Source organism: Leuresthes tenuis, unplaced genomic scaffold (genome assembly GCF_036924035.1).
Source record: "Leuresthes tenuis unplaced genomic scaffold, fLeuTen1.0.hap1 SCAF_2, whole genome shotgun sequence".
Lineage (NCBI taxonomy): Eukaryota > Metazoa > Chordata > Actinopteri > Atheriniformes > Atherinopsidae > Leuresthes > Leuresthes tenuis.
In genome coordinates, this window is record NW_027325356.1 from 35,993,847 (window position 1) to 36,010,787 (window position 16,941).

At 37.6% G+C, this 16,941-nt stretch overlaps 1 protein-coding gene across 2 annotated transcripts in view; it reads right to left on the bottom strand.

The window, feature by feature from the left end:
• The window catches only part of LOC140302181 (protein MTSS 2-like), a 75,451-nt gene that overhangs the window by 43,000 nt on the left and 15,510 nt on the right, over nucleotides 1-16,941 (bottom strand). For both annotated transcript variants that reach the window (XM_072380989.1, XM_072380990.1), the window contains exons 2-3: nucleotides 2,430-2,491; nucleotides 2,102-2,175 (exon numbers count right to left, since the gene is read on the bottom strand). In XM_072380989.1, coding sequence (XP_072237090.1) covers nucleotides 2,102-2,175; nucleotides 2,430-2,491 — 136 coding nt within the window. The remainder of the gene's footprint in view (nucleotides 1-2,101; nucleotides 2,176-2,429; nucleotides 2,492-16,941) is intronic.

Below are 16,941 nucleotides of genomic sequence, written 5' to 3' on the forward strand. Positions count from 1 at the left end.
GAATGACTCATCAGTACAGAAATGACAAAGAACTTCTGATGAACAGTTAACATTGTTGTGACAGCATTACTTATGTTATATTTTTTTTGCATGTGTGGCTGTGGGGAGGGAGGAGGGGTGCACATATTATGAGCTGACAAAGCTTAGTGACTTCCTGTTTCCTCTGTAAAAGCAGCATGAGCCTCTTCCTGTATCCTCAGTTATAGCAGCTCACCTGGGGCTGCACACACACAACATCATCACATATTCAGTCTGACATCTGCACGCAATGAGTCACAAGAGCAGGAGAAATTTCCTGTGTTGCAGTGTTGTCTGATTGGTCATCCTTGTTTCCCTGTTGTTACTCAGTGGTACCATAAAGTTGTAAATTTACATGGTCATAGGTGGGCAGGTGGTGAACGTTTTTACTAATCTTTGTGTTCTTGGTGCAATTTCTATCTAAACTGCAGCCAAATTTTAAGTCTGTGCATCCAATATTGACTATGTCAAGAGTAACATGCCACAAAAAAAACAAAAAACAAGCAAATGGCTCAACATTAAGAAAAACAAAACATCACAGAAGGTACAACCAGATTTCACACTAGCATAAATGTTAAATGGGATTTTGTGAAATGTGTTCTCTGAAATGTGTTTTCTGTTTAGTTTTTGTGTTTTCTGAAATTCTTTCCATCTGTCTGAAATATATTCTGGAATATCTTGATAAGGGGTATTGTGATGCTGGTTATGAACTTTATAAGTCAACCCAGATATATATGTGAGTGATCTTGAAAAACACTTTGGCGGCAGCTGACAAATCACAACGCAAATTCACAAATTCAACATAAATGAGTAGCTCCATAAGCTTATCGCTGACATGTCATTAAAGCACAAGTAAGCCTTGATCTAACATTTCTAATTGCATATTTTATCAAATGAATGTGCTGGAGGTGTATCATTGCACTGTGTGAGAAGGCCATGTTCTGTCAGATCCAACCAGGCCACCCTGTTCATGCCAAGGCCCATCAAGTAAAAAAGCTTACTTTTTGCTAATCAGTATTATACTATCAAAATGATTATATGTGAATTGCATTTTCCATTTCTTCATTGTTTTCTATGTATGTGATATTATACTGTTTAATAGTACAGGCCCCTGATGTGATGCATTCTCCTTTCCAAACCTTCTGTTTGCACATCCATCACCCTCATCAAGTTTCTGCTGAGACTCTGAACACATCTGATGACCATAGATTTGATCACAGAGCTTGAAAAGCATATTGAATATGTGAGTTGCATTTTATTAAAATGTTATCCTCTTTGAATCAAGTCAAACTTTTCACCCACACAGTCCAGTACATGATTCCATTAAAAAAACTGAGACAGTACTGCCAAAAATAGGAATATCAAACTGTGAGCTAAAACATGTATTCTTTATTAACACTGAGACATATGCAGAAGACTTTCCACCTGTTATTTGAGCAATTTGTGTATTTCAAGGCCAAACATCAACATTCCACATCCATCTAATTATAAATTCTTAGTAATTTTGGTTTTTTCATCCTTTATGTTAAAGCAATTCATATTGCTCATCCATCACTCTGCAGCCAACAATTCCAAATTAGGGTATTTCCCTCACAAGAATCTTGTATTTTTCTTCTGTAAGTTTTCTACCCTGAACACAATAGTCCTTTGGAGAGTTGAATCGTTATGTCTCATGTACCTCAAATTTGGGATTTCACAAATTCCACCTAAGAATATTTGAATCAACATTCAAAAGTTCATGTTAGGAGCAAAAAATTTAAACAATCATCTCCTAGAACTGAAAAACAGCTTTCAGCAATGTCTCTGAGACTCTAGTGGTTTCTCTGTTTCAGTAATGAGCGTAGAACAACTGCTTTGAAGTTTAGGACAAGATGTACTTTTGGGGCCATTGGAAATACTTTCATCAGCAAAAAGAGGAATTTAGGAGACCAGTTGATGATATCTCAACACCGTAATAATTCTCCTACAAAGAGGAGAAAAGTAGAGAAATACCAGTGGAGACAGCTTTTGGTTTTCAGGTGGGCATTAGTTATTTTCCAAACATACACTATCTCTTTCCCACACACACTCGCTGTTATCCTACCTCTAGTGTTGGTAGCCATGTCTGCTACTTTCTGAAAGGCATCCAGGAAAGCGACGGCTGCCAGAACAGTGGTCCTAAATGGGCAGAAAATACCAATAACTTAAAAAAATTGGCAGTTTGATTTAACTTTATAGCCTAAGATTTTTTTTTTATTGATACAACTGGATACACAAAAATTTACTGAAGTATTTAATAAAGTGTTGGATGACTGTTGTGTTGATGACTGTGTTGGATAAAGTGTTGGTTAAATGTTATCTCAATATTTTTAGTTGATACTCAATTTAAAGGACTATTCTGTACGGATGGTTCTGCACTCAGCAGAGCTTACCGGAGCTGGGAATGCAGCTTGGTGGCCTTGGCGCTGAAGTCCTCCCACACAGGATAGGAGCACTGGCAACACAAACAGAGGAAAACGTGTTACTATCACACATAACTCTTACAAATAACAACTCCAACATTAGTAGCTTACCTATTATCAGTATATACTTAATAATGTATACAAGGAGAGTGATAGACAAGGAGGTTCAGAGACAATATTTAGCCAAGAGAATGAAGTAGGCACTCTTGCCAAATGTGATAAATACATATATATATATATAAAGGTGGATGCAGTGACTGAATCTGAAATGTGAAACCACTGAGAAAGTGATTTAACCCACAACGCCGCTGCCCATGGTTCTAAAACTGCTTTTGGACTTCACGGGTTAAAGTGTGACTGCTGACCCCAAAACATCTCCCATTCCAACAGACTCCCATTTAAAAAGTGCCAAATATTCACACCACATACAAAGTCAATCATTTTTTTTCCCCACAAGTCATTCTGCCTTCACCAGCTAACTTTGCCCGGCTGGTAATGCTTTTTTTTTTTTCTTTTGCAAATGAGCCACACTTTAAAAAAATTTGGTGGTCATGGCCTAGTTTGAGGCTTCAAAAATGGCCAGCTTAGTCTCATGATAAAATGTGGGATGAGAACATTTATCCACATCTCCAAAACATCATAGTGTTACTATACATGATTGCGAATATCAAAATGGAAACATATCTTTTGCCTACTATTTAATGCAGGGTGGCGTCCAGGCAACATGAAGGGATCTCCAAAGCATTAATAGAAAAATATGTAATCCCAACCATGTTGGGAATCTTTAAAGCCTAACTAAACATTTGTGAGTGAGAGGGAACAAAAAAGTGACAGGACTGTAGGCCAGATTTAGAAATAATAGTACAGGAGATGATGAACTTCCTCCTGTCGCCTAATCAGAAGTGTCTAATGTGTACATTTTATGTAGCAAGGCATTAACAAGCATCAATGTCACATAACCAGACACAGTGAGACGGTGAACATCTATGTCGTCACATCGCGAGACAAAGGCTACTTCTCTAGATGTAGGGAAATGTGTTAATAATGTGGTCATTGCATTTTTTGCAATTTGTTATGTTCTGTTATGAGTATGAGTTAAAAAGAAAGTTGGATTGTTAACTGACATAGCAGTCTTGCTTTGATGTTACACAACTTGTTTTCTCCTCTTTCTTTTTTTGTCAACCAACTGATCTGATGTTAAAAAGGTTCATCATCTTATTAACATTGTGTTTTGCTTTTAACATTTGATTTTGTCTTCTTGATGCCACCATCAAATTGAAAAAAATTTCTTTTTTAAATAATTTTCTTTGAAAAATGTAATTAATCAGAAAATTATAATATCCATCTTCTATATACTACACATCTTCTATGCCTGCTTAATCTGTCGGTCAGGTTGTGGGGGGGGCTGGAGCCTATCCCAGTGGTCAGAGAGGTATGGTACACACCAACAACCACACACACATACTCATACTCACAATTTTAGAGACACTGATTTACCTAACAGTTTTTGGATGGTGGGAGGAAGCCAGAGTACTGGAGAGAACCCACACATACATGGGGAACATGCAAACTCCATACAGTAAGGTCCCAGCTGTGACCACCGCCCCCAAATCATACTGACGAAAGACAATTATTGCTAGTTACATCCCAAACTATTCTTCTGCATCACTAACAGCAGCATCAGATAAATATTGTTTTCAAGATAAAACATCTGCAATAATGATATAATGTCACTGCATCCACAGAAAGATACAATTGCTGATAATGATTTAAAAAAATATTTTTACAAAATGAATTATTCACATATATAGGCTTTTTTATATAGATACATTATATATTCTTTTAAATCTGTCAATGAGGAAATTAATCTGTTTTCATTCATAAAGATTTTTGTGTTCTTGCTCTCCTCTAATCCTACATTTTACCACATCTGTTATTAAGTCAATTCAATTCAATTGCTTTTACTCAAAAACATAAAACACTCACACTGTACCCCTACCCCAAACTTTCACCCTCCCTTCACCCCTTTTATCCACAAAACCCCTCATCTCCTCCCTGTGCAGCCATCTAATCCATCTACCAAAACACACATATACACACACATGAACACATGCACACACAAAACACCCGACAGCCTCTGGCATCAAGCAGCATCAAAGGGTTTGACGAAAACAGCCAGGATCATTAACACCATTGGATCTGAAGCTGTGTCTCTAATGGATGCTACTCCCCCATCCTCTAAGCACTTCTTCAGACTCAATGACTGCTGTATCACACAACCCCAGCCTTAGTACATATTACATTACACTTGATCCAGGTTAACCTATAACCCTGTTAAATGCTCAAATGTCTGCACAGGGGGTTGGTGAATGTATTTGTATCAGTATGAGGTCAAAATAAATTTAAAAGCAGTGAGAGACAGAAAATCCTGCAAATTTAGAACATTTTGGGATAAAAATATGAACATGAGGAGGGCCAGTATCAATAAAATGCGTGTGGGTGTGTGTTGGGGGTGGGGTATCCTGTGGAGATGTAAAACTGGCGCAGACAGTAACGGGTGCATACTCTTTGATGTGGCGTGTTTGATGTGGCTTGATTTGGTCTGAAATCACAGTCCTATTTCCCCATGGCACTGCACTGAAAGATACCCCCCTCCACCACCCAGGACACACACATACACACACCCATTCACACAGATCTCTCCTCTTGCTGCGTGTTTGAAGCACCCTGCGGAGCTGAAGTAGTGTGAGTGGAAGATAACACAAAGTGACTCCCTCCTCCATATAGACACACACACAACCCTGTACTTCATTAGCATAATTCTAGTAGTTTAATTCAGGAGAAGAGCCTGGTGGTGGGTGACCGAGTCATGATTGTGTGTGTCTGCATGTGTGTGAATATTTTTGGTCTGATGACATACTGTTGTTTTATGACTCATGTCTTCATCTCCACCGTTTCCAGGTCCGTTAATGAAAAGAGTGACTTCAGGCTTTTTTTTTCGAAGACACCAGTCACTTGGTTTCATTGACTGGGTTGCTTGTTTCTGTCTGAAAATCTGGCAACACCTGCTCCAGAAGAGTAGTTTTCTTTTTCGTCTTAATCTGGTCATAGTCTCTTTTAAACATCAGAAAATCGTCGGGGCCAGATAATTTGGAGCCTTGTGCTTTTAAAACTAACAGATGATCTTATTGCACTCCCTCTGACACATCTTTATACTCTCTCCTTGGACATAAACCAAATTCCTTCAGTTTTAAATTCTGCTTTTATTTTCCATAACTATTAATATAATATTATAATAATAATATTATAATGGGAATAGAATTTGGATGGCTGACATTCATCCTTCCAATAGAGTTTTGAAGCCTGAGAAAATTAGATGAGAACTCTGATCATTAAAAAATACTTTTGTTGGGCCGGAAAGTTCCAGACAGAAGAAAAAATGTGTCATTGAGAGGTTGCATCTATTCATGGATGCTTTTGATAAAACATGGCATCAGGACTTTGTTTCCTGGTATAGTGATGGTGTAATTTAAGACATATGTGAGAGTGACTGTCTGTTAGGGTCCAAGATCTGCTACGTTAATTCATCTGAAATCAGTTTAGCCTTTAATGTCATGTTAACATGCTCTCATCCAGAAAGCTTAATTCTCACCAACAGTGTCTTTGAGTGTGTGTTTGTCTCAACCAGAGAACTCCATAACCACTACTGTCCCATGATTGTGGGACTTGGAGTCTCATGGTAACTGGGGGGCAAATACATCAGCCTGTGAGACACTGAGAATGGGAGACAGTAAGTGTGTGAAAAAGCTTTTGGTTTGTACAGTATTACATCAGCACTTCCTGTGTCAGGAAAAAAAAAACCTCAGCCCGGCATGCATGATTACCTCTGGAGCGCACACACACACACACAAACTGTACAGTTCACTCCAGTGAAAACATACCACAACTACTGTAAACATTATATCATAGCCTTCTTCATCCATATTTTCCAAGTAACTGATTAAAACTCGAGTAGATCAAATGCTAAGCACTCACTGTATCATATCAGTCTGTACACAATCATGAAGTCAGGACATTTTTGTCTTTCCTTTAAGTGATAAAATGAGGGAAATTTCCAGCTTCATGCATTTCACCTTTATACTTCACCTTTCATTTTCCCTCATAACCTCCCTTCCTTCCTGTTTCCTGTACTGCTATTTTCTTCACAATAAAGATAACTGAAATTGTAGGCTGTTTGGTATTCAGTTTCTAGAAATAACATCCATTCAGCTAAATGTAGCAGAACAGGCAACTCAAATTTAGAGATGATGAGTGATCAATGCAATGTTTTTCATAGATAATCTCAAAGAAAACAAAAGCACTTATAAAACAACTTAGAAACAGTCACTGCATCAACCTTCAAATATTTTTTCTCATGAAACTGAAAGGTAAACTGAAAGGTTGACAAGCATATTGAGAGTAAAATCACTTTTGGTCTGGCGGTAACTTTAGTTCCAACTTCCTAAGACTCCACCTCTATTTTCTTTTCTTACACATGGTATGAATAACAAATTCAATTTCTTTCCCTATGTCTTAATTTGCTCTTGCAGGCTCCTCCATCCTCAATATTGTTAAATAAAAAGAGTTTTATTCCCTGATCTCCAGCTGATTGTCACTATCAATTGGACAAAAACACATTTCACTCTCTTCGTTGTTTTCACTGCCATTATTGACAAACTACAAACTTATATAGTTAACACGTCACACAATGACCCTTTTAAGACATATAGTATCGACCACCTGGCCTTTATTTTTGTTTCCATCTTAATTTTCAGATTTTTTATCCCAGTTAGTGCTGAGTACAGCTAAAAGTCACTGTAGTGGGGAACTTTAATATTCATAATGTTGAACATGACAGCCTAAATATTAGCTTAAATTTTATTTTCGATTCAACTGGATTTTCTCAAAGTCTTCACAGACCTACTCACTATCTTAATCATACCCTTGATCTTGTGCTGACTTATGGCATTGAAACTAATCCCTCCTAATCCTGTCTTATCTGACCATTTTTTGGATAACTTTTGAGTTTACATTACTTGACAACACAGCATCTGAGAAGAAATTTATTTATAGAAGATATCTATCGGAGAATGCTGTAACCAAATATAAAGAATAAATTCCATCATAATATTCTTCATTGCCATTTACAGTGTATTTAAAAACAACAGAGGGCAGCGACATAAACTTTACTCCCGCAGAACTTGATTGTCTTGTTACCATCAATACAATTTCAATGCGTACTACATTGGACAATGTTGCCCCTCTGAAAATGAAGGAAATCAGTCAGAAGAGGTTGGCTCCTTGGTATAATTTACAGCTGTATGCTTTAAAGCAGACTACAAGAAAGTTGGAAGACTTGCAATCAGTCTGGAAAGAAAACCCTTCGTAAAGCTAGAACTGCTTACTCTTCATCGTTGATAGAAGAGAAAAAGAATAATCCCAGGTTTCTTTTCAGCACTATAGCCAGGCTGACAAAGAGTCTGAGCTCTGTTGAGTTTCTATTAGAGAGAAAATTATGGAATTCTTCCCACTATTATCACTGATGTGTCATCAAGTACAGCAGCTTTAGAAGTATCTTTCAGACCTGATTTGTATTTATTTCCACTTGATCTTTCTGAGCTAACAACAACAATAGTCTCTTCTAAACCATCAACCAATCAGTTGGTTAGACTATGAGCATGTTTTAAAGAAATAAAGACCTGGATGATTCAGAATTTTTTTCTGCTGCGAAATTCAGACAAAACTGTAGTCGTTGCCATTGGAGCTGAGCTGTCTGTCTCGTTATATAATTACCATAGATAGCTTTACTCTTTGGCTTCTAGCACTACGGTGAGGAACCTTGGAGTTATTTTTTTATCAGAATCTGTCCTTTGATGCACAAATAAAACAGGTCTCTAGGACTGCCTTCTTTTACCTTGAAATTATTGTCAAAATTAGAAACATCCCGTCTCAGAGAGATGCAGAAAAACCCGACCATGCATTTGTTACTTCAGGATTTGACAACTGTAATTCTTCTATTGGGCTGTCCAAAAAAATCTCTGAAGAGCCTCAAGCCGATCCAAAATGCTGCAGCCAGAGTTCTGAAGAGATCTAACAGGAGAGATCATATTTCTCCAGTTTTAGCTTCTCTTCATTGGCTCCCTGTTAAATTCAGAATTTAATTTAAAATTTCTTTAGAATTTTAAAATCTAAATCACACATAAATCTCTTAATGACCAAGCTCCATCATACTTTAAAGATCTCATAATGCAATATTTTCACAACAAAGCACTTTGCACTCAGTCTGCAGGTTTATTTGTAGTTCTGAGAGCTTCTAAAAGTAGAATTGGAGGCAGAGCCTTCAGTTATCAGCCCCCCCTCATGTGGAACAAGCTACCAGTATATATCCAGGAAGCATACACCCTCTCTGACTTTCAGATTAGTCTTAAAACTTTACTTTTTGACTAAGCTAATAGTTTTTGAGTTGGATCAGGTGACCATGAAACATCCCATAGTTATGTTGCTATAGACCTAGATTGGGACCTCCCATGATACACCTTTCCTCACTCTGTTCTCTTTTTTCTCTATATACATATAACATTATTGATACTATTAACTTGTTTCACTTTGTCAGCAGTTGTCCCTTTTTTGGTGTTACGTGTTTGTTGTCACCTCTTTCCTGTCCTCTCAAACCCCAGCTGGTTGAGACGGATGGCCACCCTTCCTGAGTCTGCTTCTGGGTTAAGGTTAGTTTTTTTTCCACAGTCGCCTTTGTTCACACTCAGGATGGAGGATTGGATCGAACAGAAGTTTCGGTGCAATCTGCTGCTTTCCTTAGCTAGGCTACATTTTTTAAATTTGGCTTTCTATGTATAAATTGGACTCATTTATAACTCATCTGTGTGTCCACATTTTGTTCCTATGAACGCACATGTGTAACATCCATGTGTTCAGAAATACCATTCTTTGCTCACAATGGCACAGCTTGTGTGAATAGAAGTGATGGTTTTTCCTTATATAGTGGTGATTCCAGACAACATTGAGAGAACTTTCAGTATGAGTGAGACAGAATGTTGGCACTTATCATCACCATGGCAACCTTAACTGCTGCTTGGAACTCACAGCTGATGGATATTAGAGAATACATAGGTTCTCTCATCACTGTTCTTTTTACACACACTTAGATTCATACTTACTTTTTTTGCTGAAACAGTTTTAGTGCCTATATCTAAACAAACAGTGAGTGCGTGAACGCAACAAAGTGAAAAAGCAGACATCTTTACATCTATTTGCTTCTCTCATTCTCTATGTTCTCACATACAACACACTGTATATTAAAGGGGACATATTATGGAAAATTCACTTTTTTCTGTGCCAGAGAGCATATGTTTGGGTGTCTGAAGTCACTGCCCACTCAGAAACTTAGAAAAAACAACTTCAGATTGATTGCATTAACTGTACTTTGGAAGTGGGCGTTGACACCCCTTTGCCCATGCTTTTGCTTTCCTCTGAACATCCCATCTCGTAATTAGTTACATAGTTCACTTAGCATAAGAAACATATAAGCTAATAACGCTCCACCAGTTCTTTGTTTAATGTTTTATATCATCAAGGAAATATGGCTAATATTTTATGTTCTATCATTTCTCACCAGTACGAAGTTGGAAATTCAGATATGCTATTTGTCATGGATTCACCATCAACTAGTGATATATTGAGCATACACATGAGAAACAGTTTTTAATGTTAACTGCTAAAAACTAAAAACACAGAGGAACAGAGCGACAGTGAAGTGCTGAGTTCATGGAGCCAAAATGTGACAGAGGAATTATGACATGACTTCTCAACAGTGTTATGAGCCAGCCAGTAGCCTTTATGGTATGCGATATGTTTTAACAGCTTGGGCTGCTCATCATATGACTTGTGAAGAGACTGTAACTACAAGCGGGATCAGGATCTTATACAGTAATAAAATACTCTAAACATTATTAGTACTAGAGATTTCAAAAGAGACATACCCTGAGGAAAAGATGAGCAGATCAGGGTTGAGTGGGTCAATTCACACCCTTAAATGATCTGCTTAAATAGCAGTAAATAACTGGAAGAAAAGGGAGTCACTGTAGTGTCTCTGTGTTTTTTTTGCCAAAGCATGTCACAGACATTTTTTAAAAAACATAAAAAAAAAACTTTATTAAAGACATTTATATGTCATTCACATATTTTCCTTTTTCTGTTGTGGCAGTTAAACAACTCTGAACTTATTAAATTGTGACCCCTTAAGACTACATGTCAGCCTGCAGTCGTAATTACAGCATTTTGAGACTGTTGCTCTTCTCTGATAAAATCATGATTTTCCTAATGTTTTGCCCATGTGCAAGTAGTTCACAGGCACTGCTTGAAGAAAAGTCGTGCTCCTCCAGCAAAAGAGAGACTTCGCTCTTGTGGGGATCTTTGTCCTCCGAGTAGCAACATTTTCACCAGATGCTCTTCAGAATTGTTGATGGTCCCTCTTTTGAATAAAAAGGGTCTGAAAAGTAATTGGTGGTTTGTAAGTCCTGTCACTTTTCCCTAATGCCTCCTTAAATACCTTATGAGAGATTGAATTCTTCATAAGTCATACGTGTTATGTGCAACTTTGAAAAAAAAAACACTTTTAAACAAAGGTGAGCAGAAAGCTAATAAACTTTAAGAAAAAAACTTTAGGGGTAAAAATGCCCTCTATGGACTCACATTATATCCTTGTTGTGGGAGTCATTTTTACCCAAATAAGTTCAGTAATTCAGTGCAAGAAAACCAAGAACTACATAAGCTCCAACGGAGCTTATATTGTATATGTACGGCCAAGTCTTCTCTCAAAACAAAAAGGTTATGAGCAGAAAACATGAAACAGGCAATTTGTCAATTGGTCAGTTGATTATTCCCAGTGTTTTATTTCCACTTTTTTCTTAGGTTTAAGATCCACAATAGCTCTTAAAATAATGTTGACTTTAAGATGTACACGAAGAGAAGGTGTTACTGTTTGTAAAGACAATATTCAAACTCAGACATTTACACAGCTTCAGTCAGCTGAGGGGACACAGCGGGACCTGCAAACTGCAATGGTGGGGTAGCTCCAGAATAAATGAGTAGACGGAGCTCAAACTGCAACAGTTAAGCAGTTAAATTAGAGCAAAAAAACATTAATTTCTATTGCTTCATGTCGGTTTTGCTCTCAGGCACAAATAAACCACCCAAAACCCTGTAGAAATGTGCAACATTAGCTAATTTAATGTGAATAGAGCTGACAAGCGCTTCATGTTATTACCATGGAGTGGTATAAAGGTGAGGAAATACAGCACATGCTGCCAGCTGCAGTGGTCAAGCAAGCTTCAGAAGGAGAGAATACTTCACATTGTGATGAGAAAGCTCAAGAGTGATAGAACATTAATATGTGAATTCTCCATAGGAGCTATGTTCTTAGACACAAATAAAAACACCACAGAAATATGTAATGTTAGCAGATTTTGAATTATGGTTATGCAGACTTCCTGGTTTTACTGTTCGTAAAGGATGAAAGGCCTAGCAGTGCTGACACTCGGGGCAGGACTGCCCCAGCAACACACCTCAGTGAACTTAATTTGCAGACTTTAACCTGAACCTCAAAGCTCAGTGGAATCACAACAGAACCAGGGCCAAAATAAAAAGATCTGAGGTAATTTAAGTTCTGGGGGCTGTTGTTTGAAATGCAATTTGTGTGTATATCTCAGAGATGCCAATGGATTTAAAAAAATATCTATATTTAATGCCTTGAAAATGTAAATAGGTTTAATTAACAACAACTGCATGATAACAGTTTTTCTTTCAGATCAGGCCACATATAGTGTCAGATGAAAATACTTTCATCACCCTGAATACTTAAGATGATGAACTTACTTATGAGGACGTGATTCTAAAGAGATCTTTATGTGTGCATTTTCTTATTAAAATTATTTCAGACATGCTTTTTTCATGTTTATGTTAAACTGTGATTTACCCTTCAATCTATCTCTTATTCAAACCCAACGATCTCAAGGGATCCATCTACTTCTATCCCACCAATAACAGTCCATGATATGGAGCAATATATTGGCAATTTTTCGCTTTTTTTCCTTCAGTAATCCTTCATTTCATCTGGTTAATACTCTAGACTCTGGGGTGCTGTCAACAGTCCTCTGGCCTAGTTCTCATAGCACCAGTCCACCCAGTCTGCCCAGCATTCTAGTGAGAGCCCCACTCCAGCACTCACTCAGTGGACGAGAAGCTTACTGTCTCCCCGAGTTCTTTTGTTCCCTTTGTTTCCCCCACAGCAAGACAGAAAAACAGAGGAAATCCAGCAAGAGAGACAGAGGGAGAGGGGGGACGGGTGGAGGCAGGCAGAGAGGGATGTAGGGATTAACTCATTTTTTTGTCGTTTCATTGAGCCAATTCACATATTAAAAGAGAAATGCGAGAACCAAACAAAAGAAGCTAATTTCACAGTGTTTTTTCAAAAAAAGGATCAAACTCATTTTCATCAAAGTTGGGATTGGATGTATGACCCACTAAGAAATAAATCCTGCTAGAAAGGATAGTTAGGTATTTTTTTCCACTCTGTGGTAAAATCTAACAACGTGGATTTACTGACACTAGAAACGTTACAGTAGCTGCCCTCCCTTGGATACTAAAATGATGACCTTTTTCACCTTGGTCTTTTCAAATTAAAGAATTCTACAACCAAAAGTAGCATTGTAATTTACTGTAACCTAGAGAATAATCACATTTTTTTCTTGAAGTGAGAGATTTCTTAACCCAGCCCACATCTCGTGGGAGTCTCGTGGTAAAAAAAATCTGATCTGAGTTTGGAGTAAAAATCATCAGTAACTTTTCAACTTGTGCCCTCTCCTCCTACATAACTCATCATGGTACATTAGTGTGTTTTTTTATTATTTCACATACTCAAAACACAGATAAATCTGGCTTAAAACTAACAGCATTTGTTGGTCATTGAGCCTCTGCTGATATCAGACAAAATCATATTTGGCTTCAGGTAAAGCAAATGCTGGCCCTAGACCACTAATTTATCTAATTAGTGTGGTTACAGTTTAAAACTTAAAATACATTGCAAGACCAATACTGACATGCATTTGGATATGTATGTTTTGGCATGTTGATTTTCCTATGATCAAATTAAACAAGTTTGTACTCATCAGTTGCTATGTTGCAGTTTCAGTTGGAAACCACAATTAGGATGAGGCGACAAATAAGTAAGTCCAACTAATTGAATGTTTGGCCCCTGTAAACATTCTGAATATACCCGTATTTTATTTCTTCATAATTCCCTCCACCTGAGTAAAACACTTCTCCCATCACACTGGCCAGCGGTTTGTTTCAAAGGGAAACGAATCAGTGTGAAGATGATGAGACAGAGGCTGCTTTACTGCATAATTGATGAAGTGCAGCGGTTAATTCCAGTCTAAACAAAGTGATGAGAGGAAAGAGGAAACCATCTGTGTGTTGTTGTGTCACTGCGCTGCATGGCAAGGACTCATAGATCTCTTTTCAGTTACACATCTGGACTGTCTGCATTGTTTTTGTAAAATAGTGCTATAATGAATGTCATGTAACACAGTGAGCAATATACTGGCAATATACTAAGGCACATAGTCTTGTCCAAGTGTATCAAAGAAGGTATGAAACATGAGAATGAAGGAATGAACGCATTAGGTTCAAACAAAACTCTCATTGGAAGTTTCTAGAGAGATTCTACAATAAGAATCTAAACAGGAGGATGACTTTTATCCCACTTTGTTCTGTAAAACCATAATACTACACTTTCTCATCATAATGACATTTTAATATTATCAAATGACCATAATCTTAATGACACATCATCACTGTGACTGAAATGAGGTAGTTGTAGCTAGTTAGCAGTTAGCTGGCGATTCTAAACTATAGCTGTGTAGGGAACACATAGCACAAGGCATAGCATAAGGAGAACATAGAAACTGTACACCGCAAAGCTAAGTGCTGTGGACCAACACAGCTATTTCAAGCTCTGTCTGGGTTGGTTTCCTACAGGAGCTGAATATAGCTATTTGCTTAAGCCTAACACACCTTGGCATATCTCAGCTGATAATTAGAAATGCAGCAAAAAAAATTGTATATTTACCAAATTAGCTGCTGACTATGCTCATCTGTTACTTGGAAAACTAATCCAAAAGACAACCTTATTAAGATGGTTAAAATATATCAATAATAGTGTGCAAAGCTGTCCTCAACCACTTGATACCCAAACTTTTCCCATGCTCTGCATACTTGGCATTTTTTTTAATTTTATGTCCTCTTTCCTTACCAGCTAGTACACTCAAGCCATTGTTATTGAACAAATATCAAATTATATTTTTTGTGTTTTTAGGATAAACACAGGGTGTCCTTTAATGGTCTTGCCACAACAAGCTGACTGCAGGTGGACGCAGAGAGCAAATGCCAAATTCTTGAGAGGAAGAGTTTGGAGGGTCACCAGACTTACAAACATTGAAACTTGATTTTAAGACCATTATGAGAATGCTTTTTTCAAAAAAGTAGTCTTCCCTCTTATTTGATGTTTTTTCACTTGCTGTTTATTCTCAGTTTCTCTTCCCTTTTCACCCACTGTTTTGGGCAGCACTGGTTAATTTTTGCAACCAAAGCTACTTTGTTAGGTTTGGGAAAATGTTGTGGCTGAGTTTAAGTTACATTTTCCTCAATGTTAGCCCATGTTAGTCGTTTATTTTACCACTGCAATAAGAGCTGATGTATAAAGGTTACCTCTGCATTGATGTAACATTTCCTGACAAAACAGCAGAGTATGACGCCATGAGAATGAATACCGTTTGTAACACTAGTATCATTATATATTATTGGCCATCTCCTGAACTGACCTCTCAGCCAAGCTACAAATTAGATGGAAATATGTTTCTGATGTTTTAGCAAACAAGCCTTGATGTTCATGTATCAATGAATATAACAATTTTGCAGTCCACTAATCATGCTAATCACACTAATAAAGACATACAAAGTTAAATCTAATTTAAACATAGATCTTAGATGAAACTGAGATATATAGAGCATGAAGGGATCTTTCTTTTTATTCAGTCATTTATTTTAAAATGAATGGAATAGTATTGATTTGGCACATTCATTGTTATTCCCTGTGTCAGTATCTGGCCTGTTCATAATGATCAGTGTGTTTTACAGTGAACAGCTGAGTCTGATGAGAAGGCTTTGACAGGCCTGACAAAGGGTTCACTGAGTGAGGCTGTCTTGGCTGACTCCCAAGCAGCCTCCATGCTTCCATAGCCAGTCCTCTCCATTCATCTGCACTGGCCCTAACGAGCCTCGGGGCCCAAACAACCTCAGAGATTTTAACAAGCTCTAATGAGAGAGATGTTCCTTTACTTGTCCTATGATTTTACGGGCTCGCAGGCAATTTATGGGATGACCAAAATATTTTACAGGTTGTTTCTGGAGTGAAAACATCCAAAGGTTAAATTTGAAATGCTTTATGTCGGTGAGAGTAATTCAAGACACACAACACGAGCCTGGCCTCAACTCACTGATACTCTTCTGCCGCTTCTCTACAAACCAGACTGCTTATTCACCTTGTTTTGCAAATTTGGCATACAACTATCAAACATAAATCAATTTGCTGAAAAAATCTTCAGTTACAAGGAATCTCGGAGTCTAAATATCTTGACCCTTCAGGTGTGAAATTAATTTTTGCAAGGCGTTTCTAAAAAAAAGTGGATTTGCAAAGGGGGCTGAAGTGAATCCATGTACAATCCAAGTTTACACAACCATACTTTAACATTAAAAAAATTCTATAAAAGGCTCTGAATGCTTACTATTACCCAATACATACGCTTAAACTATTAACCAAGTGTATTCAAAATAGAAAGTAAGCTATGTAGATAATAAAAAAATACTTTCGTATTACTAGCTGGAATGTGCAAGGCACCAACAGATCTGAAGGAGCAGATATTTTTCATTGAAGATATTGTGATTTGTCATGTACATACAGGGTGAGACAATGATGAGAGATCTGTCTTTTTGCCTCCTCTCTGTTGACACGTTCTCAAGCCTCAACAGCAGCTATTTGGTGGGGAGTCCCCAGGACCACACAGACACAAAAACCCACCACATATTGGACTAATGATACGCTTCCACAGAGCATCTTCAGTTCTGAATATGGCCCAGTCACGGGACATAAGTGGCAGACGCTTTTGAAGATGTGGACAACGATGTTTAGTGTCAGTGAGAATGCTGACCTGTTTACAACAGTTCTCCTGGTCTGTTGATGTTTTGTCTCTCTGGTTTACTGCTTAAATGAGGAGACAGACAAACCTCAAACCCCTGCTGTTACTGAACAAATTCATCATTCTTAGAATAAATCAACAACTATCCCTATTATCCATACAGATACACCTTA